Source organism: Solenopsis invicta, chromosome 7 (assembly GCF_016802725.1).
Source record: "Solenopsis invicta isolate M01_SB chromosome 7, UNIL_Sinv_3.0, whole genome shotgun sequence".
Taxonomy (NCBI): Eukaryota; Metazoa; Arthropoda; class Insecta; order Hymenoptera; family Formicidae; genus Solenopsis; species Solenopsis invicta.
In genome coordinates, this window is record NC_052670.1 from 1,798,646 (window position 1) to 1,814,024 (window position 15,379).

A 15,379-nucleotide genomic window follows, 5' to 3' on the forward strand; every position below is an offset into this window, starting at 1 on the left:
TTCCTTCTAAAATGTCTTAACAAGCTTTTTTATATCCATTTTAGCACCATTCCATCCATTTTAAAGTTAATGTTGACAAGGACATTAATACATTTTGTTACAACAGAAATACAAAATGATTTATCATTTAAGCCTATTTATATGTATATATGCTTATAAAAAAAAGAAATCAGTTTTAATCTCATTCTCCTGTTAGTACTTTATTATTATATTAGCTTTCACATTCTATTACTAATTTATTTAGCAACATAAAAGTTTATCTAAAATGAAAATTTATTTTGTAAATTTTATCATGTATATTAACATATTCCAGTAAAGCAATGATTAAATAAACATAAAAAAAGAGGGAACTAACGTACTTAAGACATTTAATAAATTGATTACTTAATAAAATGTACGTACGACGTTTTTAACGTTTTTTTTTTGGATCTTAATAATTAGTTCATGTTCGTTAATTATTCCATGGTAGCTTCTGGAAAATCTTTCGTACCATATTGGCACAACGTGACAATGCATACAATAGAATAATTATTCTATATATCCCAAACTCTTAATAATAATTTCTTTATTATTGCAGATTATCTACAATTGTTTTAACCTATTCCCGTGTCCTTAGATTACAAAACCTCTCCTGCTGTAATAATTACTAAAAAAAGAAAGGATCATTAATGCGATGTCTCCATTTTTTTTTTTTATACAAGATATTTATATACTAACTGGTTGTACTTTTTCTCACATTTGATGCAATGAAACGTACATTAGATATAAACCATTGACATTTTTATTAAGCCGGTTATATCAATATTAATATTAATTTATTGAGCCGATGCATTATGATAATATTTCTATCAATATGTATATATATACTATATTTCTTTGCCACCTTTTTGTTACAAAGATATTTTTTCTACTATTTTTCTATATATTTAATCACACAGTGTGCAATGTAAGTAAATTTAACTATTCTTTTGCGTATGTTCAATTCGTGTTACGTTCGTTAATTTCATTTATCAAATGGAAAATATTTGTGTACGTATATATATATATTTTTTTTTTAACTATGTATTTTACATTGCTTTTCCTTCAGGTAAGCAATCATCGTAAAACAATCTTATATACTTCAATTGAATCAATTTTTTCTATGTTAAAATTTATTGTATAGTTGTATCTTAATGAATAGAATTTGTTTATTGTGAAACACAATAAAGAACTTTTCCTATTTTTCTTTTATATTTCTTTATATTTACATATTATAAGCAATTAATTGGCAATTATTACTAACATAATGGAAGATTCCTAATCATTCGTACTTCAACTTTTCCAAGCACAAATCAAATTCGAGTTTCTCCCTTCATATTGAAAATTAAAACTTCTCTGCACCTCGTAATAAAATAAATGTAGATGTTGAAAAACGCTCCAGTTTACATAGATCGAAAATGCTCTTTCATATCTTCTTTAGTACACTATGAGACATGTGTGAGGTAAATAATAGCTTACTGATCTTATCATTCTCTATTCTACATATGCAAGAATCTTAAATCTATGGTGTATTAGACAGAGACAACCAGTTAGCATACATAAACTCATTTAAAAAAAAAAAGAATTTGTATGTCAAAACATAGATATTTCAATTTCATTTTTGAATATACATTAGGAAGAAAAAAAATTATAAGTTGCAAATTGCACTAATTTCAGTAGTTCAATATGAAAGAATTGTACGTCGCATACTTTTCCTTAATATAATTTAATTTCAAACTTATGTCGTAACATATCTCACCGCATCTTCTCACAGAGCGAGAGAGAGGCTTCTTCTTGCAGATACGCAATGTTATAATATAGGAAGATATTTACGAAGTTTTCTCAATGAGCGATTGAATAAATCCAACAGTGCTTTGCATTTCCCCCACGATATAGAAAATATCCATTCTATTTTACTCTTACAAAACTTTTATTATTTTTATAGCAAAATTGTGGACACAGGTGCCGGATACGCAGTTGGTGCGGGTAAGGTGATCAAAAGTCTGGGAAAGGAGTAACGTCGCTTTGCTTTGTCGTGGGCGATCTGACAAGGCTGAGATCAGTTGTCCATAGCGTATCTTCGAGTCCACTCTTTGGCATTACGTATCGCTTCGCTCTCATTAACTTTCCAAAGTTCAGCTACATCATTTGCCAACGGATCATCGGGATTCGGCGCGCTCAGAAGCGCTTGTATGGATAGCAAAACTGTTCTAATTTGAAGCGCTGGACTCCACTTGTCCTTGAGGATATCCAGGCAAATCCTGCCCAATCTGTAGATAAATTGGAACATATATTAAAGTCATGCTGTCCAAGATTTCTAGTTTTGTACTTGAAATGTATTGGTATTCATATCTATTGCCGTTTCTACTTCTCACTTAATAGCTATTTTCGCGTAGCAAAGTTCGATTTCAAGAAATGAGACCTGAGATTGTTAAAAATTTTGAAGCATGTCATTCATAATCTCTAATAAGGTGGGAGATTATTAGTAGATTACATATTCAGTTAATATTTTTACATATATTCTATTTTGTTACATCGTAATAAATTTATATATAAGTACCAATTATATATACACTCTCAAAACACATGTATAAAATTATATATTTATACATATTATTCCAAGTATTTTTTAAAATTAAATGTATTAAGAAGCTCTAATTATATTTCGTTCCAGAGAACAAGTGTCTTAAAAGAAAACAGCATAAAATTAGAGCTAGAAATGACAATAAACCTGACAGACACATTTTAAGCTTAAAACTAAATCCTGGGCAACACTGTTAAAATGTTACAGCATGCTAAGACAGTAGATCAGAGTGTTTACTTAAATTTTGTAAAAAAATTTGTTTAGAATTTCCAGATTTTATAAGAATTCTATTCAAAATTCCAGATTAAAGAAATTTTTTTGCAGCTTTAAAATATTTTTATCTTTTTATTACTTTTTAAAATTTGACAATTCAAAAATTTTAATATTATATATTTAATCTCTTAATGTTCCTTAATGCAATCATGCTATTATAAAGAAAAGCTACTTGAGTGAACTTTTGAACATTAAATTTAAAAAGAAAAATTAATAAATTTATAATATGAACTAAATGGCATATAATCTATTCATAAAACAAGCAGCTAGCTCACCAAAAATATGAAGTATTTGAAACATGATTAAACACACAACAGCAATTTGGAACAAAGTAGTGTCCTGTGCTATCTGATCTTTTTATAAAAAGTTTGTAAATAATACGAGAATGTATGTTAATGCATTGGATGTATATTGTATTTGTGGCAAAAAATGATCAAAGAAACAATTTTATTAGAGAAAGATAGAATTTAAAGTTAAACATAAAATTCTACAAATTTCAACAGTATCAATAACATTTTATAAAAATCCATGATTTTCTTAAGAAAAAGAGATATTTCTTAAAAATTTCAGATTTTTTACTAGTAAAAATTTAGAATTATTCATCTTTCTTTATTATTATCTCTGTTGATTAACTCTTTCAAGAATAAATATACATGAGAGATATTAATTATAATCTATTGTTTAAAAAATTTACATTTGCTAGAAAAAAATATTTATGGTCTTTTTTCTTGATTCGTGTGAAATGCAAGAAATAACTTGATAAAAAATAAAATTTGCACACTGATAATAGAAGTGAATTTCACAAATGCCACAATTTGATCTTAATCAAAGTAGATAAATCAATTTTTATCTTTACCTGTCTATATTTGGATGATATATTTTTGTGATAAATCTAACTTTAGGTGCAGACATTGGGTAATCTTCTGGTAGGAACAATTCGAGCTTAAATAGTCCACCTTCGAATGGCGAATCTTCAGGTCCCGTTACTATTACGTGAAAATATCTAGCGTTTGTATCATCTGGCACAGCGCTGATACCAGGAACTGGTTCTTGCATTAATCTTTGAGTTTCTTTAATAATCCTCCGTGGTAACGCTGCCATTGTTTATGCAAAGATCTATAAGAGAAAAAGAAATTTGAGTTACTAAACACCATTCTTATATTAAATACATCAAATTTAAATTCAAAAGTTTATCTACAATTAAACTTCAAAACGATGCCTCTATCATTTTCTAAATCTTACTTAAAAAAATTCCTTAATTTTACTTTTTAAATTTATACAAATAATGTAGAAAAGAAATAAAACCATTATTCTGTTTTTTTCACTTGTTCTCTTTAACAATTACACATTATTGTAATACAAATTTTAATCTAACGACTAACATAGCGATGAATTGTACTTTATGTCACGCTAGAACTTTAATGAGCGTACCTTTGTACGCACGTTAACACGCAAATTGTATACTGTTGTCTACAAACATAAATTTTTTTCTTTGTTATAAAACCGCGTTGCATTAAACAACAAAGAACAGACGCGCTGACGTAAAAATCGTCAAGCCACCTCGTCAACATCTTTCGCATACCATCGGGAGAACTCTCTCTCTCTCCTTCTCCCACCCTTTCTACACAAAACACAATGCTGGCCACCGAGCGGTCATTCCGCAGCGCGATTTACAAACCGGATATCCTGACATGTGTCGAGAAGGCGGGGGATCAATAATCTCTCTTTCGCGGCCAACTCGTCGATGGACAACGGACGATGATCGGCTACGAATTTGACAGCACGTTGACAGTTTTGCCACACCGAGGAGCACGCACGCACACATGTACTATCTCTTTTACGCGCGCGCGCGCGCACGCGCGCATGAGGGTTCGTGTGTGCGTGTAGATTCGCGATATGCGTTGCCAAATGTCGAGGACGATCGTCGTGAAGATCGCGTAAATCCTCTCTTTCTTGGAAACGTCGCGGATGATAAACGTGCGAGCGATAAAGCCCCGGAGAGAGCAAGATTTGAGGAACGTTTCCTCGATTCTTCGTACGAGAAAAAGAGAGAGAAGACAGATAGAAAAAGAGAGCACACGGATCGCGCGCATCCGATCGCATAAACAAAGGGTGCGAACGTGACGTATCGCCGTACGGCGATCCATCCGGTCACCTCCAATTCGTTATCGGAGCACGGGCGGGATATACGTACGATATTTTTCCCTATGTAAAGAAGCTCGCAGTCGCGTCTCGCGCGAGTCCTCCGGCAGTTTTTTTTTCTCCTCCCCGTGACTCCCGGCGCCCCGTGCTCCGGCGCCCCGTGCTCTTAGAAACCTCGAGCCACCGTCACCGTTAATGCGCTCGTTCGCCCTTATTTTCCTGGTTAATCGTCGTCGTCGTCGTCGTTGTCGACGTCGTCGTCGTTGCCGCCGCCACCGCCGTCGTTGGCTGTCGGCCTCGCAGCCGACTCTCCGGGGGAGGTGAGAGGAAGGGGGTTGGGACCCAACCGGCCGGTGATCCACGGGTGCGTAGCCCACGGGATACTCGATCGCAACCGCTAATTTAATTTCCACCCGTGCGTGGACTTGGTACCGCACACGGCTGATGGTTGGTCGGCTGGTTGTCGATGGTCCCCTCACAGCCGCCTCTCGCGATTCATTTTATCACGCTGCTTGATGGCGCTGCTTGCTCTCTCTCTTTCGTTCTTCCGTCCGTCCGTCTGCCCGTCCGTCACTCACTCGCGGGGTACGTATACCTTCGTACACTCGCGCGCGCGAATCAGCTCGTTTTTCGGCACGCGATACACCCCGCTCACCGATACCCTTCTTTATTCGTCCGTCCACCGTCGTCTCCGGACCCACCGAACTACGAAGTCATGAAGTCACGAGAGGCTAGAGTACGGCGAGAGCGCGCGTCAACGGGACGGGTTCTTCGTTCCCCGAGGGGTACGCGTTACATAGATGGACCATCTCGCGGCACGATTCTACATCTGCAATTCTAAGGATGCTTTTCATTTATTGACGCAAGTGGACACAAACATCATTCTATCCTTTTTTTTTATTTAATGAGTAATAAAAGATTTGTTTGCGTTATGCTCCAATATATAACTATTCACTCCAACATGCTCCAATGCATTTACCTTAAACTGTTGTTCGCAGCTGTTCGCTTATAAACAAAACAGACGGAACTCCAGTTATTGCGAAAAAACGAAAACCTATTCAGTTGATTATTAAACTTGTCAAAGTTTGTTTCGATTCGTACATCCACCGTCGAATGTGTTTTGCCGTTCAAAATCCCGTTACCAATAGAAAATCAGAGGTTTGTTCGTTGTAGCTGAACTTTGTTAGAGCTCTATAAAGCCCGTATCAGACTACGCATTGAAGATTGAGATTAAAGATTAAAGATTGAGCTTTGGCCAATCAAAATAAAAGGAGTTAAAATTTCCTTGTTTTGATTGGTCAAATTTCAATCTTTAATCTTCAATCTCAATCTTCAATGCGTAGTCTGATACGGGCTTAAGAATAACGCAAACGCCGCCATGTTGGACCTAATGCTGATTGGCTGAAAAGTGTAGAAACTAAAATCACCGAATGCTCATTGGATGAGAGATTATTAGGTCCATCAGTTGGCATCGCTAAAAAATAAAAGGATTGCGCTACTCTTAAGCCCGTATCAGACTACGTATTGAAGATTGAGATTGAAGATTAAAGATTGAAATTTGACCAATCAAAACAAGCAAATTTTAACTCCTTTTATTTTGATTGGCCAAAGCTCAATCTTTAATCTTCAATCTTTAATTTTCAATGCGTAGTCTGATACGGGCTTTAGGGCCACTTGCACCAACGCTGATTAACTTAATCGCTGATTAGTCTATGGGAATTGACCAATCGTATTTGTCGTTAAGTAAAAACGACAAATGCGATTGGCCAATTTCGATAGACTAATCAGCGATTAAGTTAATCGGCGTTGGTGAAAGTGGCCTTTAAAGTTGGTTTATAATAACCGTAACCGTAAGAAATTGACCAATCATAGTCAATGTATAAAAGAATAATCGACTATGATTGGTGAATTTCTTACGGTAACGGCTATTATAAACCAATCCTTATAATATAAAGCTCTAGAATTCTGTACTTTTTCTTTCTCTTCCTGTAACATTTAATTATATATCCATACTATTTTAAGTGTAAAAAATACAACCGCAAAGAATAAAATCGATAATGGGCTTCAACAGCATATTTTTTTATTGCTTACAATAATAATGTAGATTATATATGTTATAAAAAAATATGTAAAAAATTATGTCATGCATATTTATAATTTTAACAATGAATTAAAAATTGTCATATTTAAAACAGATTTTTTCGCTCAAAAATGTCGTATGACGTCATTATTAGCCATTGGTAGTTAACCAATCCCGTCGCTGCATCTGTTACATTTGTGCTAATTAACGTCATGTTCAACCTCAAAATTGCTATCATTGTATTTATCACATACACAAGATATGTCAGATGACTTTTCTACAATAAGCTATTAGTCGATGACATAAGTTGTAAGCCATAAGAATTGACCAATTACAGTCGAATGTGAAGAGAATATTCGACTGTGATTGATCAATTCTTACGCTTACGACTTATGTCATCACCGACTAAAGCCTGTTCTACAATAGCATAAACATAAGACCGTAAGGTTGTAAGGCGTGGTTTTAAAAGCTCGTAATAGGTTTTCTACAATAAGCATTAGTCAATATCATAAGTTATAAGCCATAAACATTTATTAATCACAGTCTAATATTCTTTTCACATTTGACTGTGATTGATCAATTTTTATGGCTTATGACTTGTAATACCGACTAATAGCTTATTGTAAAAAGCTTATAAGCGAATGAAAAATTTTCATTTCTTAAGTTACAACCTTACGTCTTGTGTTTACTGCTATTGTAGAACAGACTTAAGGGTTGGTTTACAATAGCCGTTACCGTAAGAAATTCACCAATCATAATCGATTATTCTTCTATAAATCGACTATGATTAGCCAATTTCTTACGGTTACAGCTATTATAAACCAACTTTAATAGCTTATCGTAGAAAGCTTAAGAAGAAAAGGAGACGTTATAAATTCTGTTTTTTCCACAAGTGTAAAAATACAACAATTAACGCAGCTACAAAAATTTTTTTTACCAGTGCCAAAAGACGAAATGAGAAAACACTGGGTTAAATGTTATATTGTCATTATACAATCACAAAAATCGATCAGAATTTCCAATGGGGACACTTCTGTATGTTTATTTTTGCAATCAACAAATGCAATTTCTTCTTCTGCACTTTACGTGTTTGTATTTTTTAATTATTTATATCGAATAATCTCAAATAATAAGTTTACGCTTAAATACCAATATTAAAATTGTATGTATGTGTGTGTGTGATTCACAAAATAAAATAAAATTCTTACCAATGGAAGAACAATGTATTTCAATTTTGATACTTTAGCCTATTCTTTATTCATTAATATTTATAAATTTTCTGCGTAAATACGAAAAAGCAGAAGATTCAAAATTAGCGCCAAAAAATGAAAGTATTAATAGTATTATTAATACAGTGCCGTATAGTAATACATATGTATAGGTGGGAAATCTTGGCAAACTGTTGCTGCAAAGGTTAAATGTAAGCTATATTTCAAAACATTCCTTTCGAGAAAAATTTTACTCAAAATAGTATAGTATACGTTACGTGTATTATATATTTCAAGTAAAATTTTTTTCTAAAGGAACGTTTTAGAATCTAATCTTAATAGTGTAAATTATTTTGTACATCAATTATTTAATTTTTTATAATTATTTTTGGGCACGTGCATGTAAATCTTATTAATGTCTAAATAACTAATATTTTTTTTTTTAAGAAGCTTTTTTTTATTATTATTGAAAGACAGGCTCTAGTAGTACCCTTTTCCGTATGGTTATAATACTTTACTGAGGCTGAGTTTTATGCGCATGTGCAAAAAAAGCGACCCATCTAGCAACATTGTATAGGTCATGTCGAATTCACGTGGCTACTGCTGGTTTCTTGACGGTTATTGCGAAGAGAAACAATAAATAGGTGAATTACAGTAACTTTTGTTAATTTATATGACGATAATTTTACGCAGTATGTAAGTATTTAAGAGGTTCTTTATTAAAAATTTCAAAATTGCGTAGTAGTTTTTTCTACTTTTATTTGAATTAGCTTGTATTTTTCTCATATTGACATAACCTTTACTGTATCACGTGTGACATACTCACCTTATACAATCTTATATATTTTCAAAAGTCGAAAGAGCATAAATTTCACTGGTAGGCATATTTTCCAAAACAAACAAAAAATATGTGAAATTTTTATCTCGAAAGAAAAGTTCACAAAACTCGCTAGCAAACGAGACGCAATACAAAAAAACGTATAAGATTTCAGAATAAGAAGATAATACGTAGCCTGACCAGAAAGAAAAAGGGAGAAAATAAACAATATTTCACTTTATGAAGAACTAGAGCGGTTAATTTAAAACACTAATAAAAAGGATGCTTTGCGTTACATAACCTCAAGAACAGGTTAGAAACGCTCCCAAGAAACCACGCAATTTATTTTACACAACGTGGTAAAGATAACGCTTCAACCTACTGTCCTGTAGGAACTCGCTCGAAAAAAAATTTGTGAGTTTGAAGTAAATTTGACACATCGTTAATTTATCGTGAAGAAACCATGAGGAATCTCATTGTCAGTGAGAAAAATTGTAAAGACGTCTATGTATTTAACAACATAGAAAAAAATCAAGAACTCTCGAAACGCATTCAATGTACCATTAGTCCAAGTTGTAACGATATGTATATAATGTTGGACAATGGCGTTTATGAAATATTAGCCAAAAGCTCCATTATTACTGATGTAGATATTGATCAGCATTCTTCGTCCAAAATGATTGCAATGGAGTATTGCATCACTCTGCATGAATTATATTGTGCCTACGAGTCGGGTGATATTATTTCGTTCAACATAATGGATCTACCTAGTGGTGATTACAAAGTAACAGCAACGTTCAGTGAAGGTTTACAATGTATGAGATTTAGTCCAGATCATGAAATAATTGCTGTTGTAACAGGCAAAGGAAATGTACACACTATGGTATTGGATTTCCAAGTAATGTCAAAGGTAATCTTACTCAGTTTTAAATCAAATTTTTATCAAATTTTATTTAGCACTTTTATCATGCATGTACTTTACATTAATTTTTTTCAATTCCATTTCTCAATCAGAGTCTCTGTCTCTAAGAGAAAAGTCATTGTGGAACTTGATTTCTTCCTTGTTTTCTTACATTTGCAATTTTTTGTAAGAAATAGTTTTAATTTTACAAAAACTGAATTTAATTTTTAATCTTTATTATTGTCATTGTTTAGATGTTTTTTTATATTCCAAAGGACAACATAATATTTGTGATTTGTTTAGCCTTGGTTATGTTGGGATTACCATTTTGCTTACTTTTTTAATTTTTTGATCCATTATTAAACAATTTCAAGTAGATTTATTTGTTTTCTGCCACGTTATTCTACTGTGACTTTTAGATTAAAGGAAGACAAAAGATATATCTTCAATGATAGTACAAAGTCACAAAAACTGTAATGTTACCAAGCACTCAATTAATTTGATTGGCAAAGTATTAAATTCATGTTTTGGGTAATTTATTTGACGAGCGACTTATTGTTAGCATTTTCCATGTTCTATATTTGTAACTAGTGTAATTTTATATTAATAAGTATGTGAATTAAATTAATAATAATGTTAAATATAATAAAATTATTTTTGATATATATTAAAACTAGATTATCATTTTATAGGTAAATTTATACTCAGATGAGTTTGGGCAGAATCAATTGATTACTGCTGGTTGGGGCAAGAAAGAAACTCAGTTTCATGGTTCAGTGGGTAAAGCAGCAGCTCATGTTAAACCAGAACAATTGAAACCGAACGAGAATGATGACGGTTCTACTCGGCTTGCTTGGCGCGAAGACGGTTCTTTATTTGCCGTCAACTTTCTACACGCGAAAACAAAAATTCGAAAGTTTAAAGTATTCAGCAGAGAAGGTATCTTATATTGGACCAGTGAAGAAATCAATGGATTGGAGGAATGTATAGCTTGGAAGCCATTGTTAAATTTTATTGCTGTAACTCAGATAGTGAACGATAACTATGTTGTTGCATTTTTCGAGAAAAACGGCCTTAAATACTCGGAACTGTCGCTCCCCTTTAAACCGCAAGAAGTAAAGGTACGTTGAATAATAAAACGTGCTATTCTTACAGATTACTTTGTAAAATTACAAATTTTTTAAAATATATATCTTATAGGTGAAAAATCTGTTGTGGTCACCATGTTCAGAAGTTTTAGCTATTGTTTGTCACGAGTCAACAACGAGCACTACGCTAATACAATTGTGGACTGAAAATAATTGTCATTGGTATCTTAAACAAACTCTTGCCTTTTCTATGGAGGATCCACTGCTATATGTAACATGGAGCAATACAGCAGATCCTAATAAAAAAGAATTGATTTATTTAACGACGAGAGAACTTGCTTATTGCACGTTTTGTTGGGACGTGAATCATAGCAAGGGCAAAACTACAGACGATAAAGCTATAGTTGGTGTTATTGATGGAAACAAAATATTAGTTACTAGCTTCAAAGAGGGAGTTGTCCCACCGCCAATGGCACACCAAGCTATAGAAACTCCCGAATCACAAAACGCAATTGTCTTTGCTCCAAATAATAATGAATCATCTTTGGTAAACAGTAATGAATTCTGTACTGTTTCATGTACTAATAAGTTAACGTTTTTTAAGCAGATAAAGGTAATTTACTTTAACTAAAATTATAAGAGGCGATGTATATGGAATTTATTATTCTTTTATATATTTTTTTATATATGTTTTAGGAATCCTCCACATTGACATATAAAGTTATAAATTCGTGTAATATTGATTTTGACATACTAAACAATTCTGAATATGAATACTTAAAAGTTAAAGATTTACGTTACTACATGCATCATTTCTTATGGTTTACGGAAGACATTATGTTGTTCTCTATAATTACTGAAAAACATAATATCTTATGTGTTTTATCTCTAGATAAAACAAATACTAAGGATCGCTTACCAGTACGGTATGTTTCCTAAAATCACAAGATATATACATATGTACATGTAATAGTATTTGAACTTGAATTTTTTTTTTTTATAGAAAAGTCTATGTTTTGGATTATCCAATAGAACATATAATTTCCTCTCCTGATGCAACTGCAGCTTACGTAAAAGTAAAAAAACAAATATTTAAGTACACACTAGATGACCAATTTAAAGAAATAAATATAACATTGAACAATCTGTGCGTTCAAATGGAAGTTATAAAAATTGATTCGAAAGATGTTATTCTTGCTTTGTATTCGGAATATAGGTTTTTTATTGACGGAAAAGAAATTGCTAAGAATATCACAGGTTTTTACGTACATTCTGATTTCTTGCTTCTCACAACATTACAAGATACATTAATTTGTGTTCCATTAAATGAAATTGATCTAAACCGGCTAAGTAAATGTGATTTAACGATCAAGTTCTGGCTAGCTGATAAGAACGAGATGTCGGTTAAAGGTAAAAATATTTTATATACAATATACTTTTATACATAGTATTATGCGTAATATATTCTTCTGAGTTTAAATGTATCGTTACAGATATCTACATCAGACGACTCGAAAACCTTGCTCGTATAATAGTGGTGGTACCAGAAGATTCGAGAACAATTTTACAAATGCCTAGAGGAAATCTAGAATGTATACAACCAAGGGCTTTATCAGTGCATATATTAAAACATCATCTTGATAAATGTAATTATGTGACGGCGCTTGATATAATGACTAAACAACGTATAAACTTGAATTTAATATACGATCACAATCCACAATTATTTTTGGATAATGTCAAAAAGTTCGTAGAAAATATTGTACAACATAAAAAAGTGAATTGGTTGAATCTGTTTTTGTCAGAATTACAAAACGAAGATGTCACCAGTACAATATACGCGAATTGTTATCAATATCAGAATGAAAAATGTGACCCTAGAAAGAACGAATTTTATATTCTATATACAATCAATAAGATAGAAAAGGTTTGTAAATTACTAAGAGAAGTCATGGAAAAACATCCCGATGCAAGTAATTTAATACAACCAATATTGATAAGTTTTGTGAAAAATCAGCAAACACAAGGATTAGAAAATGCACTTACTATAATAAGCCAAATCAGAATGGAGGATTTAAAAAAATTAACGCCACGTAGTTCTTTCGTATCTGCCTATGAAGCATTGAAATATTTACTTCATTTCGTAAATATTGAAACACTGTATGATACTGCATTAGGCATGTACGATCTTGAACTTGCACTGTTTATAGCCTCGAAATCATCGAAAGACCCGAAAGAATATATCCCATTTTTGAATAAATTTAAACATTTAAACAAATTAAATGAGAATTGTATGAAATATTCTATTAATGTATATCTTAAACGTTATGAATTAGCTTTAGAATTTATATCCAAAGATTCAACTAAGTTTGAGGAATGCTTAGATCTAATACGTAATCATAAATTATACAAGAAAGCACTGCAATTGTTTGACAAAAATACTGAAGAGTATAAAAAGGTGGTTGCAGTTTATGGAGAATTTTTATTACAAAAAGGCGACTATCATATGGCAGGTATTATGTTTTATAGAAGTGGCGATCTTGACAAAGCTTTAAAATCATTCGAAATGTCGAGTAATAATTGGGAGGACGTAATCACAGTAGCAAAAGAAATGAAATTAAGGTAAAACTATAGTTCTTTTTTTCATGCTTGCATGAAATGTATTATCCTTTCGTCATTAATTAATATTATGCTGTTCTATACTATACAAGAGAATTTTTTCAGCTCAATCGATTTGCATGAACTGTATAGGAGACTGGTTAAAAATTTGAAGGAACAGCACCAGTATGAGCCTGCAGCTATAATAACAAAAGAATATTTAATTGACGTCGAAGAAGCAGTTGCGCTCTTATGTGAAGGAAAAATGTGGAAACACGCAACACGGGTAGCACTTGACGTTAATCGTTTAGATCTGAATGGTAGGAAAATACAATAATTAATAATAAAGTATTAATGATCAATATTAATAAGTAACGTATATTGTATACGTAATAATTTTCTTGAAAACTAGTATATAAATTTAATACAATGTATTCAAATCTGTTTTATAGAAACACATATTAAGCCTGGAGTGAAAAAACATGCAGAACATATAATTTTACAATTGAGTAAAACGAAAGAAGATTTTATTAAACATAAATCACGCCTTGCTGTATTGAGAATAGAAATGAACAAAACACAATTGGTTCCTGATGAATATAATGATGAATTAGAAATTAATAAAGAAATTCCAGATTTTATTAGTGACACTAGCAGTATTGCAGATTCTACTTTAAGTCGAACATCGCGAACATCTATATCTTCTAGGTACATATATATAATTTTTTAAATTTATTTTAATAACACTACATATAAATTATGAAAATTCTATATTCTATATACAATCATATATTTAAATATAAAGTAAATAAACTATGAAAATATCTCTTTAGTAAAAGCTACCGGTCAAGTAAGAATCGTAGGAAACAAACGAGAAAACTGTTCAGTTTAAAAGAAGGCAGCATATTTGAGGATATAGGTTTAATGTATGCTCTATACCACATCATTAATAATACGTACAAAAATGGAGGTTTGTCCACAGAGAAGCAATATAAATTATTGCACTATTATTAAAGAAGTCGTGGAATTATTAACTTTTCAATTTTAATATATATTTTTTATTTTTAACACATGTATATTTTAATTATAATAAAAATAATATTTACTCACAGTCGAATGGTACCCATTAGTGCAAATGCTTTATCGATTCAAATTTGATGAAAGTGCAAAAGAGATCATAATTAAAGGAAAGGAGGTTATTCAATTGCTGGAAAATAGCAAATCTGATATTTGGAACAAGTCAATTCCTACAAGTTTAATTGAAATAGTAAGTAAAATAAATATAAAAAATTTCTCTGAATTGTACTTTACATTTCTTAATTGCAGGAAAAAAATATGAAGGATATGACATCTACACCGGCACATATTCAAGAAATTGTTACAGCTGTTAAACAAATAGGTAAGTGCTCATAAAATTCAATAGATTGATATTTTTTATATTTATTAATTTTTAATCAATTTTGTTGCTTTAATTTTTCAGAATACACCTTACTACTTCCCCCTGAGATTGAGCCACCATTTTTGCCAGCCGACTATTTTTGAAAACAAAATTTTAAAAAAATGAATGTGATATTTAAGAAATATTTTTTTAGACACTGCATGAATGGATGTGAATGTATGATTTTTTTATCATATAAATACAAGACATTAATTTAATACAGATAAATTAT

At 31.7% G+C, this 15,379-nt stretch overlaps 2 protein-coding genes across 9 annotated transcripts; one reads left to right on the forward strand and one right to left on the reverse strand.

Moving 5' to 3' along the window:
• Positions 1-173: 173 nt before the first annotated feature.
• On the reverse strand, positions 174-5,812 carry LOC105195048 (ubiquitin-conjugating enzyme E2 N). 4 transcript variants are annotated; one of them, XM_011160254.3, is made up of 3 exons: positions 5,070-5,812; positions 3,732-3,991; positions 174-2,288 (listed from the first exon to the last, which is right to left on the reverse strand). In XM_011160254.3, exons 2-3 carry the CDS (start codon positions 3,974-3,976, stop codon positions 2,078-2,080), a joined length of 456 nt encoding a protein of 151 aa, XP_011158556.1. In that variant the 5' UTR covers positions 3,977-3,991; positions 5,070-5,812; the 3' UTR covers positions 174-2,077. The 4 variants fall into 4 exon arrangements, with proteins under 4 accessions (XP_011158556.1, XP_011158557.1, XP_039308200.1 ...); XM_011160255.3 differs by lacking the exon at positions 5,070-5,812 and adding an exon at positions 4,554-4,853; XM_039452266.1 differs by lacking the exon at positions 5,070-5,812 and adding an exon at positions 4,458-4,476.
• Positions 5,813-8,849: 3,037 nt separating this feature from the next.
• LOC105195051 (putative elongator complex protein 1) lies at positions 8,850-15,375 on the forward strand. Of its 5 annotated transcripts, none has more exons than XM_039451762.1 (13): positions 8,850-8,949; positions 9,291-10,032; positions 10,716-11,144; positions 11,224-11,724; positions 11,808-12,037; positions 12,115-12,521; positions 12,605-13,733; positions 13,836-14,029; positions 14,162-14,417; positions 14,543-14,679; positions 14,822-14,976; positions 15,036-15,108; positions 15,190-15,375. In XM_039451762.1, the coding sequence occupies exons 2-13, from the start codon at positions 9,586-9,588 to the stop codon at positions 15,249-15,251; spliced, it is 4,020 nt and encodes a 1,339-aa protein (XP_039307696.1). In that variant the 5' UTR covers positions 8,850-8,949; positions 9,291-9,585; the 3' UTR covers positions 15,252-15,375. The 5 variants fall into 5 exon arrangements, with proteins under 5 accessions (XP_039307696.1, XP_011158560.1, XP_011158561.1 ...); XM_011160258.3 differs by having other exon boundaries at positions 8,865-9,001; XM_011160259.3 differs by having other exon boundaries at positions 8,872-9,001; positions 9,298-10,032.
• Positions 15,376-15,379: the final 4 nt, after the last annotated feature.

Coding starts and splice junctions, on each gene's coding strand:
- LOC105195051 (XM_039451762.1), top strand. CDS start 9,586: ATGAGGAATCTCATTGTCAGTGAGAAAAATTGTAAAGACGTCTATGTA. Junction 13,734..13,835: donor GCAAAAGAAATGAAATTAAG/GTAAAACTATAG, acceptor GAATTTTTTCAG/CTCAATCGATTTGCATGAAC. Junction 14,030..14,161: donor TAATCGTTTAGATCTGAATG/GTAGGAAAATAC, acceptor TCTGTTTTATAG/AAACACATATTAAGCCTGGA.
- LOC105195048 (XM_011160254.3), bottom strand. CDS start 3,976: ATGGCAGCGTTACCACGGAGGATTATTAAAGAAACTCAAAGATTAATG. Junction 2,289..3,731: donor TATCATCCAAATATAGACAG/GTAAAGATAAAA, acceptor ATTTATCTACAG/ATTGGGCAGGATTTGCCTGG.